The sequence below is a fragment of the Mirounga leonina genome, unplaced genomic scaffold, assembly GCF_011800145.1.
Source record: "Mirounga leonina isolate KUSES-001 unplaced genomic scaffold, KU_Mleo_1.0 Mir_91, whole genome shotgun sequence".
Taxonomy (NCBI): Eukaryota; Metazoa; Chordata; class Mammalia; order Carnivora; family Phocidae; genus Mirounga; species Mirounga leonina.
The window spans coordinates 21,135,917-21,158,597 of record NW_023270839.1 but is presented as its reverse complement, the minus strand read 5'-3'; the positions used below and the strand labels follow the sequence as shown (position 1 = coordinate 21,158,597).

At 38.9% G+C, this 22,681-nt stretch overlaps 2 protein-coding genes across 3 annotated transcripts in view; one reads left to right on the top strand and one right to left on the bottom strand.

The window, feature by feature from the left end:
- The window catches only part of SPG11 (SPG11 vesicle trafficking associated, spatacsin), an 82,314-nt gene extending 81,068 nt beyond the window's left edge, over positions 1 to 1,246 (top strand). The window contains exons 39-40 of one of the 2 annotated variants that reach the window (XM_034994183.1): positions 8 to 159; positions 621 to 1,246. In XM_034994183.1, coding sequence (XP_034850074.1) covers positions 8 to 159; positions 621 to 801 — 333 coding nt within the window. In that variant the 3' untranslated portion in view covers positions 802 to 1,246. The remainder of the gene's footprint in view (positions 1 to 7; positions 160 to 620) is intronic. The other variant, XM_034994184.1, reaches the window with a different exon arrangement.
- Positions 1,142 to 22,424, bottom strand: EIF3J (eukaryotic translation initiation factor 3 subunit J). Its single transcript, XM_034994186.1, has 8 exons — positions 22,282 to 22,424; positions 22,092 to 22,195; positions 12,688 to 12,742; positions 12,113 to 12,204; positions 6,665 to 6,779; positions 4,619 to 4,780; positions 3,282 to 3,355; positions 1,142 to 2,955 (listed from the first exon to the last, which is right to left on the bottom strand). Exons 1-8 carry the CDS (start codon positions 22,322 to 22,324, stop codon positions 2,824 to 2,826), a joined length of 777 nt encoding a protein of 258 aa, XP_034850077.1. The 5' UTR covers positions 22,325 to 22,424; the 3' UTR covers positions 1,142 to 2,823.
- Positions 22,425 to 22,681: the final 257 nt, after the last annotated feature.

Here is a 22,681-nt window from a genome sequence, read left to right as displayed (position 1 = left end):
TTTTAAGGCTTCTATTGTGGCCGAGGCCTATGACTTTGTTCCTGATTGGGCAGAAATCCTCTACCAACAAGTGATTCTTAAAGGAGACTTTAATTACCTGGAAGAATTTAAGCAGCAAAGGTTATTAAGATCTAGTATATTTGAAGAGATTTCCACAAAGTAAGTATTAAAATGCCTCTGCTTTGATAAGGTATGGGTAAGAATTTTATGGCTAAACAGAACATGCCTGTAGCTGCCTCCGCTTGAGATGGCAGACGTCAAGAATCCCCAGAAGCGAGAGATCGTTTAACAAATTTAGGCAGACAGATGAATGAGAACAGTGTCCTCCCAGTGCTCTGTATTTAAAACGGGAGGACAGCTACTCAGCCTGCCTGAAGTACCGACAACCCTAAACCTCAGGGGCCCCCTTGGGAGTACTGCCCTTATTCCAACTAAGGCGAGCATGAAGGTAACATTTTTAATGACATAACTTCCGTGTTTATCTTACCTGGTATCCCCTAAGACTAGTCTTAGATAATTTCTCAAACTCCAGGATCCTCTCCTTTGTGAGGAGCTGTGTCAGAGTGCAGTCCTCACTCCAAACACAGTAGCTTAACCCGAAGGTTCTTCCGTTTGTCTAGATGTAAACGGCAGCAGCCGGCAGACACAGCTGTGAAAAACCTGAAGAAGCTACTCACATACTGTGAAGACGTCTACCTGTATTACACGCTCGCGTATGAACACAAATTTTATGACATTGTAAATGTGCTGCTGAAGGACCCTCAGACTGGCTGCTGTCTGAAGGACATGCTAGCAGGTTAGGTGGGTTCAGATGAGAGGAGGGTGGGTATCGCCGAGGTGACCTGGGTGCCTGCTGTCTTGTACTGAGATGAGCTGCCGACAGATGTTTGCAATCAGAGTAGAATAATGCGTCGGGGATATTTGTCTTCAAGTTGTAAAACCCCGGGACTGACCATAACCAGTCCTTTGTGAATAGTGGGTAAAGAATTAGAGAATTTTCACAAGGAAATTATTTAACAGTGCTTGTTCATCTATACCACTTTATATAGATATTGGTATTAAGATCAAAAGCTCCATCTTCCTGAAGGCTGGCTTCTGTTTAGAGATACAATATTGATTAAAGAATACCTGTGCCTGCAGATTCCAGTTTCAAAGGAATTTAATATTATTTACACAGTTAAGGAACAGATGATACATTTCCATTTGTTAGAAACTGATCTCTATAATAAAATAGATTTTAAATTCACTGTATGTCATTATTACTGCCAAGGAAATCTTAGCCCTTGTCTACCTTAAAACAATCTTTATTTGCTCTGATTATTGCTGTGTAGTCACTGCTTCCTATTAATTCCTCAAATCATTTAGATGGTCCTGTCTTACACTCAGTAGTCTAACAGAGCTTTGATTGAGGTTCCTAATTCCTATTTAAGAGAAATTTAAAACATTTTTTGTTCTGTCCCTGCTTTTGATTCTCTGATGGTTTCAAAAAAGACTCCAACCACAAATTTGGTTAAATTGCTTAAAAGAAAATATATAATAAAGATGATCACCCAATCTATGCTTACTTACAGCCATAACCTGAGTAACAAGCTCAATTATCTCAAATAAGCTCTTCTAGTGACTTAAAATTAGGCCTTAGTATCTAAACAACCAAACAATTTGCCCAAATAAATAAGAGGAGGAAGGCAGCCCTATCCCTTTGTTGCTCTAGGGTGACACTATGCAGGGCCTGGCACATCATTTTTGTCTCAAAGCTGTAACTGCTCATCAGGCATTTATTAAGCTTTATAAGTATACAGAGAACTCTATCCCCAAGAGCTCGGCTCTATACGCTCCAAAAATATCTCTTGGGAGTTAACACAAAATTTAAGTCCTCACAATTGTGATTTTATTAAATTAGTTGCTTTATAAAACACTGCAGATGTCATAATTGTTAACAGTTTACCAAACTGTAGTCAACTGGTGCAGTTTGCTGAGCATGTTTTATAAAGGAAAGGAAATGCCAAAACCCTGGTAAAGTTGTTCCACTGCAGCCTAGGAGAACAAAGGAGAATTGTTTCTCAGACACTTAAATCAGGGAAATAAAACAGGTAAAGAGCTTCCCTCCCCCATCTGAAGCACTCCATCAGCAGAACAGTCTGATAAATAGAAACTAGACAGTCTATGCATTCGAGAGATTCCACACGTTGTAATGCAATGCAATAATGGAGAGGTTTACCTTCTTCAGCTTCAAGGTTGGAGGGTTTTGGTCATTTAATTTTTAAATATCAAGCTAGTGCTTTTCAGCCGTTGTATCTTCACTCTGAGATAAGCAGTCTTCTTCACAATGTATTTTTTTTTTTTAATATCCTCACGCTCAATTTTAAGACAAAGCAATTTTAATACTAGGCGCACACCACATGCCCTTGCCGCAAACTGCTTTTCTTGACAAGTTATGAAGTAGTTCAAGGAGGTATGGTTAAGGCTGTATTACTGAATGGTGCTGGTAAATACTACACAATTTTTGTCATGTTGCAACCTTTTTACCAATTCAGTGACTGCTGCTATGGAATCAGACAGCAACAATGACAACATTATTAGGTTTGTTTTTTTTAAACTATGATTTAGTAGCAACTGAGGTTCCCAATTTTAACCCCTTGGCAGCAAGATCCAAGTTCCCTCATTCGCACGTTAGCACCTAAGTGTCAAGGGGTTAAATAACCAGCACAAAAGATACTGCACTTCTGATTGTAGCATTTGGCAGAACTGAAAGGAAAGGAAGTTGTGCTACATGTTGAAGGGATTGTGGGCAACAGAAAGAAGACACCAGGAGAAGAGAAAATGTCACATGAAGTCTTCATAGTCTTGTACATATCCTCCATCATAGCCACCATAATCTGCCAGATCGTCTTTCATGGTAGCCTTTAATCCCCCTCCAGGGACCACACCTTTCTTCTTCTTTTTGGCTTTGCTTTGCTAAAGATAAAAGAGAATTAATTCGTGAGACTACCTACTATGGGTACCTTTTCCGGTACAGAAACCCTCAGACACCCAAGCCTCTGGTACCAAAAAATTGCTTTAGTTCTCAAAGGGAGATCCCAGACCCTAACCCCGGGCAATTTCTATTAATTCCAAAAAGCAAGCTATGAATGAGTCTGTAAACAAAAGGATCATAATGGCACTCACGCTCCTGCTCTGTTCCAGTTTAAAGTTCTAGTTCAGGCTCCTACTACACTTTAGACTATTATGCCTACACCCCCATCAGCATGTAATATGCATTTCCCCCGCACGCTTGCTCTTACCTTTTCTTGCTTTTGTTTTTCACTGCAAAGCACAGTCAATGAATTGGTAATCTTTTTCAAGTCATCAATTTCCACTAAGAAAAAAAAAAAGGAATACCACATCTAATTTGGCCATCATTAACTTCAGTAACTTTGAAAAGACTTAAGAATTTGTCCTGTTAAACGTAAGATGGTAAAGAATCAGTCTATGGTTAGGCTCACAAATCAGAACTATTGAAATTTCTTTATAATGACCTGTAATAACCAAGCACCATTGTTCAACCAAAGAGAAACGAGAAGTGTCTTCAGAGCTCACAGAGCTCCCTGCCATACTTCCTTACTCAATCTACACACGTGAATGTGGGGGAAAAAAACCACAGGGCAGATAACCATGCCTTTCCACAACACATCCTCAATGCGCAGTAAGGTGTGGCTGAATGAAGGTGGAATGACAACTCTCCACCCCTTGGGTCTCCCACTTTCTACCACAGGAACCAGAATGAAAACAGTAGGTGTCTCAGAAACCTCAGTGTCCCATTAGACACAAGCCTGTTTACGGAAAAACACATCCTTCCATTCTTAGAGAACTAACAAGCCACCAAAAAAAGTATATCAGTTTTGGTTAGAGAGCACCTTCAAAAATAGGAAAAAAAAGTATGTGCAAATAATATACCAACTATGGGTATATCACTAATCAAATTCAGAACCTCCAGCTTAGTAAAGATTTCTCAAGGAACACCCGATTTAAAGTTCATTGTGTAGAATTCCTTTTTCTCAATCTTAACAACAGCAAATACTAGCAGAAACAGTCCCCTTCCACATTAGTGCCACTCCACCCCTGGTTTTTAACTCCCATACACCCTGCCTCTGAAATGTATGACTCCTCTCAGGGCTTGGCACCACACCCACGGGCCCAGAGAAGAGGGACCAGCTCTGTTAAGCAACTTAAACCAAGTCACAGGCTTCCTTGTTGTAAAATGAACAGACACTTGCTGTGGTCTCACTCAGGTCTACAATTCCATATGTTCAGGGATCATTTTCCCCAAAAGATACTTCCTAGTCCCTTTAAGATATAATTAGATAAAAGAAGAAACTAGTGTTTTGTTAACTGCTCGGTCAGCAAAGCCCACATGTCCCTTTTGGGAAGCCATTTTAAAAACATTAAGAAGGCAGCCTCAAAAAACAAATACCACTTACACTCACCGTCTATTTGCAGAATATTCCCAAGGTAACGTAGTTCTAAAAATCAAATCCTACATTTATTATAGAATGCAAAAAAACTGCCAACTTCCATCCTCCTCAGTATGATGTGCCCTTCCTAAAATCCACCCACAAAGATAGAGATTTGAATTACTTACATGAAATACACACATCTCGAACTAAGGCTTCCAAAAAACTGGCATAATATAGTGATTTTTCATATTGTGTGATTTTATCTTTTAGTAACTTTCCAAACTCTGTGAAGTCATCTCTCGAAGATGGGTTCATAGCATCTATTCCATAAACTGTATTATTAACACCTGCGGGAGAAGAGGGAGCACTAAAAATATCAGATTCTTTTCAAGTTTATAAACCAACTAGCTACCTGAACAACCCTGTTATTTCATGCTAAAGCACAGGTTCTTAACATAGGTCCACTGGAGTCCTTGGACAGCATTCAGAAGGTCTGTGAATTTGGATCAGAAAAAAATTTACAGCTTTATTTTCACTAACCTTTAATTTAGCATTTCCTTTCATTTTAATTATAGGCAACAAATCACAGTGATATTAGCAAAACCTGTTACCAGTAAAAGATCAGGTATTTTCATATCACATTACAGTTGTAGTTATCTTGAAATAATGTTTTCAAATTACATTACTTATTAGACCTGCCACTAGATCTTACTTAATGCATTAATAAAGAAGCACATTACTGTATCAAATTATTTAAATATTTTGATACCTATTTCAATAGGCTTCCTTAACTAAGTAAAATCCTTTGTATTTTATGCATTTAAAAACATTAGATTAAGAAGGAACCCAGTCTTCAGACCACCAAAGGAGTCCCTAGCACAAAAGGGATGCTCTTAAAGCACAGGTCTAAGAATAGCCCACAGGGAAGTGCAGAGAGAAGGAAAAAGCAAAAAAATAAATAAATAAAGATGGTTCCTGTGAAAGTATCCAGCTAACTGATTCCAGAGGCTAAGCAGGGGTAAACCATGTGTTAAATCCCAAGAGAAAAATAAATCTGGCCTAAAAGGATTCAAGGCTAAGAGACAGTACACTCTGTATCCTCCTCAATAGTAAAGTGAATTAGTTGTTAACAATTATCACTGATTCAGTATTTTAGTATGAGAAACACAACATTAAAATCCTATTAACCAAATGATGCCTGTATGAATGCATGTTTTTGCCTTTTAATCTATAATTGTGGTCCCACATTAGAATTTATAGGTACCATGTAAACTCTTCTCTTTAATAAACACATGGGTGGCTTTTACCATCCCATGAAGACACTGGATAATGGCTGCATGCCCCATGTAATGAGATGAGTGCAGTTAAGACATGCCAAGCACACACCAGTGCACAAGAGCATCATAGCAACTACTCTCAGATTGCTGGCAACTCGTGGAGAGAAAATCACACCTCCCGCAGAAAGGAGAATGATCGTTATAGCCTGCTCGATCCATTTTAAAAAAGAGGAAGGATGGGAGTAAAACTCAAGATAACTAGATCCTTCTTAGCTCTAGGTTTCAATTTCAAAGTTATTTAACTGTTTCAACATGACCTTCTACTCTGAAAAGTACTCAATAGGTGATGACAACAATGAGCTTAATTAAACAAAGTGAGAGCTTTTATCTATTTCTTTGGCCATGTTTCTTACTTTACCCTTTACCCACGGAACACTCTGAACTCCCCTGCACACAGGACCCTGAACATGTCTTTTATCTCATGTACCACCCACAGCTGCAGGGATAGCACACAGAAATGGAAGCCCTCCAAAGACAGGGCATGGTGAAGGCGAAGAAGGGTCACAGAAAGAAAATGACCCTGAGCAAAGGCACAGCCCTATAGTCAGTTCAACATTTAAACCTCAAAGCTACAGGCCTCACATTTCATCCAGCTGATAAATGTATTTAAAGCAGCAGTATACTTTATTTGGGTCCAATGACTTAATAATCTTTTACTTGATACTCAAAACAATTATTCAAAAATCTGAACATGTATCTCACTCAACCTTAAGCAATGAAATCTCAAATATAAATATTAAAAACTACTTTCTAATATCTAAGTTAGCCAGTATTATATTATTTCAAAAAAGGAGATGTTTTCTAAACTTTCATAACTAGTAACATTTCCACAGCATTCACCTGGAACTTCAATACTTCACTGCAATCACCATGCACCCCCCCCCCCCGCCTTACCAAAAGTTTCTTTTGCTAATTCAAGGTCTGATTCTTCCTGTAATTTCTTTAGCCGCAGTTTATCTGCTAATTGTTCTTCTGGTGTTAGCACTTTAGGTTCTTCAGGTTCTTCTAACTAAAATGAGACAGAAAGGAAGTTTTAAAACAGCTGGCTTAGGACGGACCAGGACATTTTTGTATTGTGTGCATTCTTTTTTTATAAACCCATATAAATAATAGCAAACACTTATAAAGTGTTTATTATATTTCAGGCATCCTTTTAAACACTTTAGATATTTTTTAAGATTTATTTGAGAGAGAGAGAGAGAACAAGCACGAGGCGGCAGAGGGAGAGAGAATCTCAAGCAGACTCCATGCTGAGCAGAGAGCCTGACGTGGGGCTTAATCCCACGACCCTGAGATCACAACCTGAGCTGAAACCAAGAGTCAGATGCTTAAGCACCTGTGCCACCCAGACGCCCCAACACTTTAGATATTCTTATCCTGATTTTACATGAAAAAAAATCTGAGGCAAAAAGAGGTTAAACAATATGCCCATGGTAACAGAAGGTTAACATGGCTAGCAATGTGAGAGAACTGAGATTAGAACCCAGAAGACTGGGTTTTATTTCCAAAACAGCCTTTTTAAAAAATATGGAATTTAGACTACAGAAAAGGGAACGATTGCACTCTCATATTCTGCTGCTAAAGACCGTATTTTGAAACAACTTTCTAGGGCAACTTGGAAATATGTATGAAGTCTTAAAATACTTTTACATGCTTTATATGGAATCAAATAATTCCACTTCTAGTTATCTTAAGAAACCAAAGATGCACACAAACATTTAGCCACAAGGATGTCCAATGGAGCATTACTTATAATTTCAAATATGTTTAGAGACAACCCAAATGTTCAACAACAGAATGGTTTAATAAAGTATAGCACATCCATATGACCATACAAATGACCCCTGAATTACAAAGGCTTAAACTGCATGGGTCCACTTAATCACAGATTTTTTTTTTTAAATAAATATAGTAATAGTAAATGCATTTTCTCTTTATGATTTTTTTAAAGACTTGAAAGAGAGAAGCAGCCCGAGGGGCAGAGGGAGAGGGAGATAGAATCTGAAGTACACTCAGCGCCCAGCATGGAGCCCGACACGGGGCTCGATCTCATGACCCTGAGATCATGCCCTGAGGTGGAACCAAGAGTCCAGTCCGACACTTAACCGACTGCCCCATCCAGGCACCCCCTCTTTATGATGTAATAACATTTTCCCTCCTCTAGTTTATTTTATTGGAAGAATACAGTATATAATACATACAACTATAAAATTATGTGTTGACTATGTCAGCAGTAAGACTTTGGTCAACAGTAAGCTATCAGTAGTTAAGTTTTGGGGGAGTCAAAAGTTGTATGTGGATTTTCGACTGTGTAGGGAGTCAGCACCCCTAACCCTCCTATTGTTCAAAGGTCAACTATACTATGCAGACATAAAAAAGTGTTTGTTTTTTTTCCCCAAAGAATCATAAAAAGAATTTATCTTTTTATATTGTTACTACTATAAAAGTAACACATTATTGGGCGCCTGGGTGGCTCAGCTGGTTAAGTGTCTGCCTTCGGCTCAGGTGGGATCGAGTCCTGCGTCGGGCTCCCCGGTCAGTGGGGAGTCTGCTTCTCCTTCTCCCTCTGCCCCTCTCTCCTGCTCGTGTTCTCTCTCTCAAATACATGAATAAAATCTTTTAAAAAAAGGACCACATTATCATTTATTAACAAATTTAAACACACACAATAGAAGTTGTCACTTATTTCCCAGTCCTATTCCTCTGAGATGCCAGTTAATGGTTTAGTGAATATCATTTCTTTAGACTGTGATATTTCCTACAACAAATGCATTTTACTATGAGGGAAAATCTGTGACAGTATTTACTGAAGTGGGAAGAAAAGTAGAGGGAGCTTGTGCCATCTGTGGTCATCCACGTCTGTGCAGTTTACAGATTGATTCAGAAGTCCACCTCTGTAATACACAGCATTTTGTTTCTCATGAAGAAGATGAAATAAGAAACGTCATTATACCAAGTTAAAGAATTCTCAGAATATTTCTCAGGGAAATATCTTGACTCAACCGTCTTAGTAGATCTGGACATCATTAAGTATTTTCTGCATCAAAACTGCACATATCTTAACTCAATACTTGACCTAAGACAAACTAAGGTTTCTTTATGTTGGAGACTAATACCAAGATACAAAAAAGGAAGTATAAATTTTAACTTCAAAGACCAAGAAAGATCTAATCAAGATGGCTTCTTAGACTGAGTTATAAGATTCTATTGCTTGTTCTGATCATAGAAACACACATGTAGATATACTTAGATACACAAATGTAAGTTATTAAAAAGTATCTAAAATGTTCCTGACTGGGGGAAGCAGGCATTCTCATACACTGTAGACAAATGCAAACTAGTACAACCCCATACAGAGGGCAATTTGTGAACATTTATCAAGACCACAAATATGATTTGCCCTTTGACTCAGCAATCTCTCATTTGGGAATTTATCCTGCAAATGTGACTACACCCATTAGAAATGACACACACATATGGTTATTCATGGAAGCACTGTTCATCAAGTTTTAAAAGGACTGGGAGAAAAAAATCTAGCTGTCCCATCACTAGAAGACTGGTGAAATAAAATATGGTGCATCTAGGCAATCTGTTCTTATCAGTTTAAACCAAAAACTAATGAAAATGGTTTCTTATAGGAGGTGACAGGGAACAGGATGGAGAGGATAGAATAGGAATGGATGTCTGAAACTCTTCTGAGTGTACCATTTCACTATAGTTTTGACTTCTGAACATAATTTATGTTTAAAAAATAAAGTTAAATAAGAAAGAAAACCTTAAAAATGAAAACAAATGGAAACAAATGACCCTAAAACGTATATCAAAATACACAGGGAAAATAATAAAAATGACTTTAGAACCCAGAATGTAATTCTACATCCTTAGTAGGATATATTCTAAGCCCAAAAAGAACTGCAAGGAAATCCTAAACTTGATTCAGTAGCTTTACATTGTTAGTATTACTGGTATTGTAGAAAAGCTAATAAAAATTACATTAACAGGGCGCCTGGGTGGCTCAGTTGGTTAAGCGACTGCCTTCAGCTCAGGTCATGATCCTGGAGTCCCGGGATCGAGTCCCGCATCAGGCTCCCTGCTCAGCGGGGGGTCTGCTTCTCCCTCTGACCCTCTTCCCTCTCGTGCTATCTCTCATTCTCTCTCTCAAATAAATAAATAAAATCTTTAAAAAAAAAAAATTAACATTGTTAGAAACCAGTATTTTAAGAATAAGAGAAAACATCAATATGAACTAATGCTTACACACACAACACATACACACATATACTCATGTACATTTATCTATTTCCTAGCTTCACCCAAAAAAAGGGTATAAGGAGGCAAGACCACCTCAGTAACAGTAAGTACTACTAGCAACTAGATTTGGCCTCTAAATATCATTTCCAACTAAAAAGAACCATAAAGAAGTAGCTGATTCCAGGCCTAAAGAAGAGTTTACCAGGTGAACCCAACACTTCTTACTGTCAGAAAGCAAGGAAGTTTTCAAAGATTCTGTCAAAAAGATGAAGACTAAACAACTTAAAGGGTTTCCTACTGGCTAAAACTGGGACAATATGAGCATCAAAAAAATAATTACTGTATCTGAGTAAAACACAATGATTTCATAAAAAACTCTAAATCCACAAATTTACCCAAAAAGAAACCCACAAAAATCCCTCATTTTTCACCATTTGAAGTTACTATTATACACCCTCCTTACTCTGAAAAATTGGTAATTAAAAGAAAACAATTAAGCTTTTACTCTTCCAGCACAAACCATATCCAAAGTAACCAAACAGCAAAGTTTCTTACTTTTTTCTTACTTTTTCCTTCTCGGGGAAAAAAAAAAGCCAGCCAATAACAAATGGAAGAGAAATAACAGGATGAGAAAAATCACCATTCTGCAATCCCTAATAAAACTAGGCAACAATCATCACTAATACTAAACAAATGGGTGAGACGTTGATGTCAGACTGGATTACTTGCAAGGATATGTAATTTTGTAATAGAAGGATGTTACTGCCTTAACCGAGTGATCAATTTTAGCATCACTAATAATAGGACAGACATTATGTGACTCCTGGTGTGATGTGATGCAGTATGAAGCACACAGCATGACCTCTGAAGGACTCCAATTAAAAATGTTTAATCTGAATCCAATCAAACTGCCAAGTTACAGGAAATTGCGACTATAAGCAATCAGACAAATCAAGAAGGTGGGATGTTTTATAAGACAACTGGGCTCCTCTCTTCAATAAGTCAATGTCATTTTAAAGAGAGAAAGACACTCCAGAGACTTAGGATATACTAACAACCTAACGTAATGCAAGGTCCTTGTCTGAACAAACCATACATGAAAGACATTTTGGGACAATCAGAAAAATGCATAAAAACTGAATACTAGAGGATGTTAAAACATTACTGTTTATTAGGTATGTAATCATGTGAGAAAGAGCCTTGCTCTTTCAGAGATGCATACTGAAGTATTTAAAGATAAAATACATAATGTCTGTTATGTACTTGATTGTATTTTAACAACAACAACAAAAGAGATGAAGCAAATATGGCAAAATATTAGCAACTGTTACATATAGGTGACATATATAATTCACTTTCTCTGTTTTTATGTTTGAAATTTTTCTGAATGAAAAGCCAAGAAAAAAATTAAAAAGCTCTTTATGATCTGGTATGAAAAGATTAAATACATTACATGATACAGTAAATAAAGTAAGGTGAAAACTATAAAAATAAAAAAACGTAAGAAAAGCAAGAAATAAGAATATATAGGAGTATCCAAATACATAAAGATACCTCAGTGATGTAAGAAACTGATACTCACTTAAGGGATAGAAGGAGAAAAACAGGATAAATAAATGAAGAGTTGGGAGTTCTTCTTAATATTGTTTTGATTTTTTAATCATGTAAACATATTTTCCATTAAGGAAATTTAAATAGAGTATTCCTGATCTTCCTCCAAATAATCAGGAACAAAAACACCTACATAGTACATGGCAGAGAAATGGTATTTTTTATATTTCACTCACTCAATATGTACACTGCAAATAAAGACTAATCACAACTAGAAAGAACTGCAGGCACTGGCAAAAATCACTGACTGCGGTACTACACAATCACAACTGTTGCCGAATGTGGAAACTTAAAAGGCATTCTAATACATAAAACTTCTGGGTTACCTTTTTGCAAAAACCACAAATTCAGTTTGGGGAATCACTTATCTGATAGCGTCCAAGAACAGTCTTTACTGAGCCCTTCAGATTGCTGTCTGTTAAGACATTGTACCACTACTGATGTGAGACTTCTGTATTGCAAGAAATGAATGGTACTTACCCTCTTTTTAATTTCTTCTTGCCTTTTCTTCTGTTGCCGTTCTTTCTCTTTTATTTTCTCTGTTATTTTTTTCTTTTCTGAAACTTTGACTTCTGAAAGAAATGTTTTAATCAGTTACCCTGAATATTTACCAGTTTATGGATGAGACAGACACGTAACACTTGTATATTCAAGAGACCAACTTCTCCCAGCTAGTTTCATATGGTGACTTACAGGCAAGTAAGAATGGAAAAGTTCTGGGACTCTCTGATCTGACCCCTAGACTCAAACACCTCCCTTCATATTTCCCCAGCACTTTCAGCAGGATTTAGAGCATTAAAATGAGGCCACACCCTCTACCCTCTCCTAACAGCAGCACTCAAACAGAGAGCGGCAGGCAGTAATCCAATCGGATTATGATTTGAGGGGAGAGAAGAAATGGGAGAGAACAATAAAGGGAGAATAGAAGGATGTTTGGGTTTCTAAACACCAATTTCAATTTTCAATTTTGTGAGCATTCCATCATGTGTCTTAACACAAACACTACATGCTCATCAAGATAGAAAACCAAAAATGAAGGAACCCCAGTGGCTCACCTGGTTTTACTTCTGCTTCCTCTTTTTTTTCATCATCATCATCATCCCAGTTATCCTAAAGAAAAGGACCTCTATTAATAATTCTCATGTTCACTTTTCCATGTGCACCTTATTATCAACTTTTCTAACTCCACAGAAACAGGTTTATGAGAATTTTTTTGGTATTGCATTAAAATTATAAATAAATATTGGGAGAACAGACATCATGATGTTGAGCTACCCTAGCCAAGGAAACATCTGTCTTTCCTTTGTTCAAGTTTATTTCTGTATTTTTCAAGGAGTGTTTTAAAGTTTCTCTCTTAGGGGCGCCTGGGTGGCTCATAGTGTCTGCCTTTGGCTTGGGTCATGATCCCAGGATCGAGCCCTGGGTCAGCAAGGCTCCCTATTTCTCCCCCCCGCAACCCATGCTCTCTCTCTCAAATAAATAAAATATTTTGTAAATAAATAAATGAATAGGGGCGCCTGGGTGGCTCAGTTGGTTAAGCAACTGCTTTCGGCTCAGGTCATGATCCTGGAGTCCCGGGATCGAGTCCCTCATCGGACTCCCCACTCAGCAGGGAGTCTGCTTCTCCCTCTGATCCTCCCCCCTCTCATGCTCTCTCTCTCTCTCAAATAAATAAATAAAATCTTTTAAAAAAATAAAAAATTTTTAAAAAAATAATAAATAAATAAAGTTTCTCTCTTAGAAGTCTTGTGAATTTCTCTTCAGGTACATACCTAAGAATTTCTGCGTTCCTACTGTAAACAGGGTTTTTTTCCTGTTATGTCCTCTAACTGGTTATTATTTGTGTATATAATTGGCTTTTATATGTTAATTTTATATCCTGCTACCTTATGTTTTAACTTTTTTTTAAAATCCATTTATCACTTTTCATTGATTCTCTAGAGTTTTCCAGGTGTACTATCATATCATCTGCAAATGAGAACGGCTTTACTTTTTTTTTTTTACCAAATCTTTTTTTTTTTAAAGACATTTATTTATCTGGAGAGAGAGAGCAGGGGGAGAGGGAGAGAGAGAGAATCTCAAGCAGACTCCCCGCTGAGCTCGGAGCCTGAAGCCCCAGATTCCATGACCCGGAGATCATGACCTGACCTGTAAACAACAGTCTGATGCTCAACCAACTGGGCCACCCAGGTGCCCTACTTCTTTACCAATTCTTACGCCTCCACAACTGATTTATCCAATTGCTGGCTAAACCTCTAGTACACTGTGAATGGTAGCAGTGATAATGATAATTATTTTCTTCTCTTATGGAAATGCCTCTAGTGTTTCCCCATGAAGTATATGGATCCCACCATATTTATGCAGTAAAATATATCAGTCTTTTCTTTTCTTGCCTGTGGATTTCAAGTCAGCTTCTTCTAGAACATACATACTTCCATTGTTTTTCATTTAGATCTCGGGTCCATGTGGAGTTTTTTCTCTTGTATGGTATGAAGTATGATCTCTTTCCAAATGGTTACCCAGTTGTCACAGCATCGGTTATTAAAAAGTCCACCTGAGTCCAGTGATTTACCATATAGTAAATTTTCACAGGTACTTATTAGTCTTTTTCTGCTTTCTATCCCATCCCACTATCTATTTTCTCTTCATGGACCAATACCATACTGCTTTCCTTACTTTAATTATAGTATGTTTTTACATAGGCCAGGGCTAGTCCCACCCTTACAGGCCTTCAGGTTTTTTAGTATTTTCCTGGCCATTCTTGCATGTTTGTTTTTCCATATTAACTTTTTATCAACTTGGCTAATTCTATAAAAAAGCTTCTCTGTTAACAAAATACAAGATAACCAAGCCAAAACTACTTCTCTTAAAGTAATTTGCAGCTCTTTTAAATAAAAAACTGAAAGGACTCTGTATTTCTTACTTTCCCAAATGCAATGGTTCAGTTATTTCAAGTAACATTCCATTCAACACAACCCTGTTAATGAATTAAATCCATATAATATTTAAACCCAGTATTTAAGAGTAGTCAAGAGCTGATCAATAGCTTCTTGAACCCACTCCCTAACTTGGGTAGGGCCCTTTAAGGTGGATCTATACTCTTGTCTTGTCACTAAATATAAACTGATTATCAAACAATTTTCCAAAGGCTCCAAACATTTAGAATGTTTGAGTTTAATAGGGACAGACACAGCCTTGTATTTAGATAGGGCTTTAATCTATAGGTAGCCTGGCCATTGTCTCAGCAACTACCAGGCACACTATGATATGCCATTTGAAGCTGAACCACAGGATTGCAGATGCAAAGCAGGAGGCCCTGATGCAACTGGAAGATGTAAAAGATGACTAATGTGCCATGACACCAAGCTTTTGCTTTATAATAAGACATGTCATAATCTGAATCAGTCTAGGTATTTAAACTAACCAAGCCTTGATTTTAATAAAAATCTCTAAGTCCACCAAAGAACTAAAAAATCCCGATTAAGGCTGCCATATGGTCTGCAAGCAGAGTAGAAAGAAATTTGTATGAAAGTAAAATATTTTGGGACTCCTGGGTGGCTCCTTAAGTGTCTGCCTTTGGCTCAGGTCATGATCCCAGGGTCCTGGGACGGAGTCCCACATCAGGCTCCTTGCTCAGCGGGGAGCCTGCTTCTCCCTCTGCCTGCCACTCTCCCTGCTTGTGTTCTCTCTCTTTCTGACAAATAAATAAATAAAATCTCAAAAAAAAAAAAAAAAGGAAAGTATTTTTATAATCACCTTACTATGGCCATTTAACTCACAGTTCAAGGTTAACAGACTGAAAGCAAACCTACTAGTCACTGTTTGGACATCTAAGATACGAGAGTTAGAAATTAGAGAGCAAATGTTTGAATAATCTCACTGGTTTGCTTAAGTGCTTGTTGTCAATACACCATAGTACAAAAGGAACCCTATAGCTAAAAATAAAAATTAACCACCAGGAGTTTTTTGTTGTTGTTTTAATCTTCAAAGAACATAGAAAGCTGGGTCTGTGAGTGATATTCTGCTTAGGCGGTGCTTCTGACAGGAAGACCATTTGCTTACTTCAAAGGGATACATATTCACCACTCTCTATTAATAATAGTGATGATATGATGATGATGATAAAGCATTTACCAAGTGCTTACTTTGCACCAGGCACTGAGCAAAGGGCCTAACATGTAATAACACAGTTAACCCTCACAAAAGTTCTACAAGTCAGGTGGTGTTAGCCCCATTTTATAGATAAGAATATTAAGGCCCTGAGATAGCTATCCCAAAATCTCAGTGAAATATAATGAGCAACAACAAAAAAAAGCCCCCCCCAAAATGAAGGAAACAGTTCTAAATGGACCAAAGTTCCTTTAAAGTGTCATACTAAACATAACTTCTTACCTGAGCCCTGAAGTATACAATAACTATCTGAGAATTAGGTCTCTCCCCATCAAAATGTGTTCTTTCAATCAGTTCCGGAATGAGTTCCACTGGAATTGTAGGAAAGCTCATGAAAGAGAAGGGTATGGCACACAGTATTATGCCCAGCTACAATTCTATCAATTTCCTACCTCAAATTGCCTGTGATGATTTTCTACTAAATTTAAGAAAATAGTCCAGCAGCCTCTGGTACGAGGAAGCCAAGAGGGGAGAAGAAAGGTTTAAAATGAGCAGCTCCGGGCGCCTGGGTGGCTCAGTTGGTTAAGCGACTGCCTTCGGCTCAGGTCATGATCCTGGAGTCCCGGGATCGAGTCCTGCGTTGGGCTCCCTGCTCGGCAGGGAGTCTGCTTCTCCCTCTGACCCTCCCCCCTCTCATGCTCTCTTTCTCTCTCAAATAAATAAATAAAATCTTTTAAAAAAATAAAATAAAATAAAATAAAATAAAATGAGCAGCTCCATCCCAGTACATCCAAAATGGAGAAACAGATACATCAGAGGAGCATTTCTCAGTTCCCTTTGCCAGTAAAATATCACCCCCACCCATATCACTGCTCCCTCAGTATCTCATTTATACCAACTCTTTGTACCACCTCAATCCCTGTTCCTGGTTTCCCCATCAAAGCATAAACTTTATTCCAGACCTTCAAGTTAAACTGTCCCATCAGTACAGACATAATGAGGCTACCTAGAATTCCACCACAGAATGGATTTTAGAAGCAAAAGCAGTGGTTCCTATCAACCAGTCCTGGGAACAGCTATGGAACCTGCTCCCACGTTCATAAAAGAACCATGAAAGGCAAGCCCTGCCTGTCACCCCCACCCCAGAGTGCTCAAAACAAATCTGCCCTGAAGTTTCTACCACACTGGGGACAAGTCCCTAAAGAAGGGAGCATAGTGATGTTAACAAAGAGACTAGTCACCCTTCCAAATAGTTGTAATCCCAAAAGCAGGTCAGGTAGTTTTCTCCAAGAACTTAAAGTTTTTGTTTCGTTAGTTATAAAATTTTCAAGTGCCTAAGTACATGTAAAGTAGAATGTCAAAATCTGCCCAATTTTTCTATAAACACTAGGATTTTGTAAATGCTGACAATAACTTCCAATAAAATTCAAAAAAGGTTCTTAAAGAAACAACTAAAACACACTTAAATAGCGAGTAAATCTGTAATTTAGTAAGCTCTAAATGGTTATTTGGTTCCAGAGAATACCTATCAATAACCAAGTAAATTCCTTACCCAATTATTTTTGGTAGGTAATACATCTGCTAACTATAATATTCAATTTATCTTCAAAAGAACACCTAGCTTGCTCTTGTAAAGTGGCTAGCTTCCTTAAAACAGAGGCAGTTTATAAACTACTTGCTTATCTATACTCTTCTACAATACACACCCAATATCATTTGAGCCATTTCTCTGAAAAAGATGGCTGCTTTTCAAGTTTAAAACCTGCTTCCCAATTGAACATGACTGAGAACTGAAAACAAAACAAAAATTTTAAATCCTGCTTTTTTAAAATTTCTAATAATATAGCCAGTAGTTGGCTAATCTGCCATTTTTATAATGTACAACTACAGAATGTCACATGCAATAAGAGAACACATTTAGGGCTGAAAATGCTTTCCAACTTAAGCAAGATATATTTATAGATCATCAAATAGAAGTAGCTTCAAAGGAGGATAAAATTCTTCTGCCCCATAGCAAGAGTCCATTAATTAACATATACTCCTTTACTTTTCTTTAAGTAGTTTGGTTTAAAGAATAACCTTTTGCAGGAAAAGAGCCTTTTACTGATGTTCTGTAAGCTGTACTGACCTGCTCTGAGAGGCCTCAGAACTCTGTAACAGGCTTCTGGCAAGACTAGACTTCCCAGCAAAGTTCAGTTTTTAAAAGAAGCCCAAATGTTCTTCCATCATCTCAGGACTAGCCTGGCTTCTGGAAGCCAAGGTACCTGTCTCAATAAATTCTACTTCATTTAATTCAATTCATTAAGTTTTTAACATCCTACTATGTATTATGGCTCAGCACTCAGTTGAATTCCATCTCAATGCCTACCTGGTCTCATATTTAGAACTGTCATTAATCAATTCTACTTTAAATGCTTGGCTAAAGCAAGATCAAGATACTGAATACTAAACAAATGGCTTATTTATTTTCAGTCATCCAGCATGACAAACACATTAGGTAAATATTTTTCAGTAACAAACATGCTTTCTAACTAAAGACTTACTAAGTTTATAAAAACTATCAGGGAACTGAAATGATATAACTGAGATTTTCCTGAAAATAATCTGATGAGGGGAGAACAGTAAGTGGAGATACAGAAAAAAATAAGATTTCTCATCGGTTTATTAAACTTCTCTTTACCTCTTTTTATATCTGGAATTTTTCATAAGAAGTTACACACACACTTCAAGATACCCATTTCCTGGCAAAATGCCCAATTTCTGAGTATTTCCCAATAATCTCCCATTCCTCTGAAGTAGAGATCCCCTTCTTCAGAAGTGCTATTTCCAATGTTTGAAAAATGTCCTTACTCTGGTAGATTAAACTATTAAACCGGACAGGATCCTAACAGATGGTTGAATGGGTAGGATGAGACAAGCAGTTTTCAACTAAGTTCATTCTCAGATCTTTCTTAAAAATTCTATAAAAACATTACAGGAGCAAATGCCAGAAACATCTGAACACAGCCAGGAGAGGTTTCCTCAAAACAATTCTACATACCTTGAATAAATCCAGCTTTTAATCTGTTCTATACTGAAATGCTAGGAGACTAAAGTTGTATTGTCCCTGCTTGCAAAGGATAGGTACTCACTGCCTTCTTAGTCAACACAACCTGCACATCACTTCAGCAATGGGGAAGGAGTCCAGTGATACATGCTAAGTGAACAATTCCTCCCACTACCTCTGAATAACATCAGGACAGTAAGAAAGGTAAAATAACAAATGTGACAGGAGAGTATGCTTCCTAGTTCTCATCTTTTTTTTAAAGGACTTTAAGTAACCCCTCACCCAACATGGGGCTCGAACTTACAACCCTGAGATAGAGTCGCATGTTCTGCCGACTAAGCCAGCCAGGGGCCCCTAGTTGTCATCTTTTTAACTGGGAAGAAGCATAGGCTTCTCTCCTCATGAATATTAACAATTCTATGGTTTCACCTAAATCCATTTCTGCCACTACCAGACACCTACTTGAAAAGTCAAGGGCAGCAAAATGTTGTAATGTCTACTGAAAGACAGTAAACTACTGAAGCAAATTACTGTAACAAAGACCTCAGTTTTCATTTCTCAGGACATTACAAATGACATTAAATCTATATTCTTAAAGATTAAACACTAGATGATGACATAAACTGAAGAACTTGTTTCTGCATATCTTACCTTTGAAGACTTTTAAACAATTTGTATGTTGTACTATTTAAAGGTTATGATTATTTGATCTCATGAGAACTAAGCCTTGTTTTCGCATCCTTACCAAAAGATTAAGTACTAAAACATTAGAATTCAGAAATTTGGTATTACTTGCTACCATCCAAAGTGACAAAATTCAACTCTAGATTGGTAAACTCTGAGCAAGCAAAAACTTGCTATCTTGATAACCAAGATCATCCCATTCAAAACCCAAAATTCACAGTAAATAGCCACTGTGGAGATAACTTACTCTGGAGGTTAGGAAATCATAAAATGTGGCACAAAATAAACCCCAGATACTAGATCTAACCAGTATATTTTCCTTTAGCCAGAAAAATTAAGACTACATCTTGAAGTAAGAGAGTATTAACATTTATTGAGTGCCTCCCAAGTGCTAGGCAACTCTGCATAACGCTAAGACATATTAAATCACTTAAAAGTGCAAAACAGGGGGGCCTGGGTGGCTGAGTTGGTGTAGGACTCAATTTCGGCTCAGGTCATGTCAGGCTCATGAGATCAAGCCCCACCTTAAGGCTCCACACTAGGCGTGGAGCCTGCTTAATATTTTCTCTCTCCCTTCCCACCATAAATGAATGAATGAATGAATGAATGAATAAATAAATAAATAAAGCAAACAACCCCCTGAAGTTATCTCCTATAATAAAAATATAGATTGAGAAACTAAAAGGAAAGATTAAAAAACATGTTTATGACCACAAATACAGAAAATGACAAGCCAGTAATATACATCCACGTCTGATTCCAAAGCCTAGGAATCAAACTATTCCTTGAATACCATAACTTGGGAATCTTGAAGAAATTCAAAAGAAATAAACCAACATTTCAACTTAGGAAATAAAATGGACAAGTTCAGTTTTTCTTCAAGATCAACTTCAATGTTTATGTAAAAGAAACAAGATATTTGCATAAAAGAAAGAACCTGCACTGAAAGAGTGAGTGGACAAAATGACCGTTATGGTCTCTTACAACCTGTAAATCTTAGTTACAAGTGGTCAGAATTATATTTATCAGGATTGACACCCTTTAGATCCAATAACCTCAGGCACACTACTTCATGGTATCACTTCAGACTGCTCCATTCAGACTTCATTTTCTGGTACTTCTTTTCTGATTTCTCTAACCTTTTCTTCTCATTAAATTATTCCCAATTTTCAGAACAGATGTCCTAACAGCTGCATCCGATAAGGAGAAAGTGAAAGGACAAATTTGAAGGCTCAAAACAGAAAGTCCACTACAATGTAGGGAGGTAACTAATATCTTGCAATGAGACTGACAGACAATCCATTCCCATGTCTCTACAACATGTAAATGGAGCATCTAAGTATCTTCACAAGAGTACTACTCATTTATTAATTCCAATGTGTGCAAAGCTCATATTATTCCTGAACCTCAAGCTGTTCCATAAATTGGACATCCACCTCATCAGACTCAGGAGAAAAAGGTAAAATCCAAACCAAAATAGTATTAAGTTCAGTGTTATCTAGCTTAAATTTTTTCAACCCAAGCAGAAGGACTTAATAGGGTTCCCAATATGTGTTGAAGGGTAGAAGTTAGGAAAGTAAAACATCCACTAAGCGAATCAAAACCAAGACAAACCATTTTCTCTATTCATACAAAACTTTATCTGCACAAATATAAAAAGATTTTGAGAGTTCTGTTAATAAGAACCTTAACATTCTGGTCTTGAAAGGTTTGTTAGCTACTTAAAACAAAAACAAAACAATGAACGCACTAGTCAAACTGTCATCTGAAGCCATTTGATGAGCCCCCAGGAGTCTGCAAAAAACAAACGACGAAGGAGAAAAATACTGGCCCCTCGTCTATTCCAACCAATATTTCCTTAGGTGTCGTTCGTATGTAGACAAATAACTCATTCTGTGAACTGTCCGTTTTCCAGGTCGCTGTGTGGACTACCTTAGGTTTCTGACCACTAGCCGCTGACTATCTTAGTATTCGGTTCATCCTTTTACCACAGGGTGGGGGAGGGAAGCCTAAAGTTATTTCACTTTACTGCATCTATTTGTCTTGTGTTTTAAAAAAAAAAAAACAAAACACTGAAATTAAACCACAGTATTTCATCTAACTGCTCGAACAAACTCTACAAATGAGCCTTCGGAAACGTAAATGAGTTACTGACCCTTGGGAGGCCTGAGCTCAAAAAGGCAGGTGGGTTGCATGACTTTCCATATGGGAAAAACCATGGGGCTCAATCCCCAACTTCCGAGATCCTTCTGGCGAGCGGCTCCAGACCGCGAAGTTTGCACGTGGGCCGGGCCCTGCCGCTGCTGTCACCTCCCGTCGCCAGTTGGCGTGTGGGATCCTGGCCTGGGCGCAGACCCTTAGAGAAGGGCTGAGGCCGGGGCCGCCTCCGTCCCCGCCAAGGAAGTCCAAAGGGCCACGCTGCTCGACTCCGGCCCATATGGCCGGCCAGCAGAGAGAAGGGCACCAGGGAGCCCCACGCTCGCGTCTGGACTCATAGCCCGCAGGCCCGGGCGGCGCCTCTGGGCCCAGAGTCCACCCCGCCCGCCCACTGGCGGGCATCCCCGCCCGCGACAGCGCCAGTCCGCTCCCGCGCTGCCCGGAGCCCCGGCCCGCACCCACCTTGACGTCCTCGTCCTCGTCCTCGCCTTCCCAGCGGTCCCCGCCGGCGGTGCCGCCGCCCCCCACCTTCCGCACCGGGTCTTCCACGGAGAACGTGTCCGCGTCTACGGAAGAGAGCGAGCCGCGTTAGTGCCTGCTTCGGCTTGAGGCCAGCGCTGGCCCAGTCCCTGCCCCCGTAACTTCTCCTCACCCCAGGAATCAGAGTCCCCCGCCGCTGCCGCTGCCGCCGCCATCTCGAGCCGGGTGTGAGCGTGAGTGAGGGGAGAGCTAGCGAGGAGTTAGCGCGGCGGAGGTGAGTCACTGGCTTTGCTCTCGTTGGCCGGCGCGGGGCAGGCTGGGACCGTGGCTGACTGTGCGCCGCGGCTCAGGCTCCGCCCTCTCTGGCGGCGGCGGCAGGGCGACGCGCGCGCGCGGGCGAGAAGGGGGCGTGGAATGCGGCCGCCGGCGCGGGAGGCGGGCGGGAGGGTGAGACCCAAGGGGGCAGTAGTCCACGGTGTGGAGGTAGTGGTCCTGAAGGCAGTGGGGCGGGAAGAGAGGAAGCGGCTGGGAGACGGCTGCTCCGGCCTGGGCTCCGGGGAGGAAACGTAAGT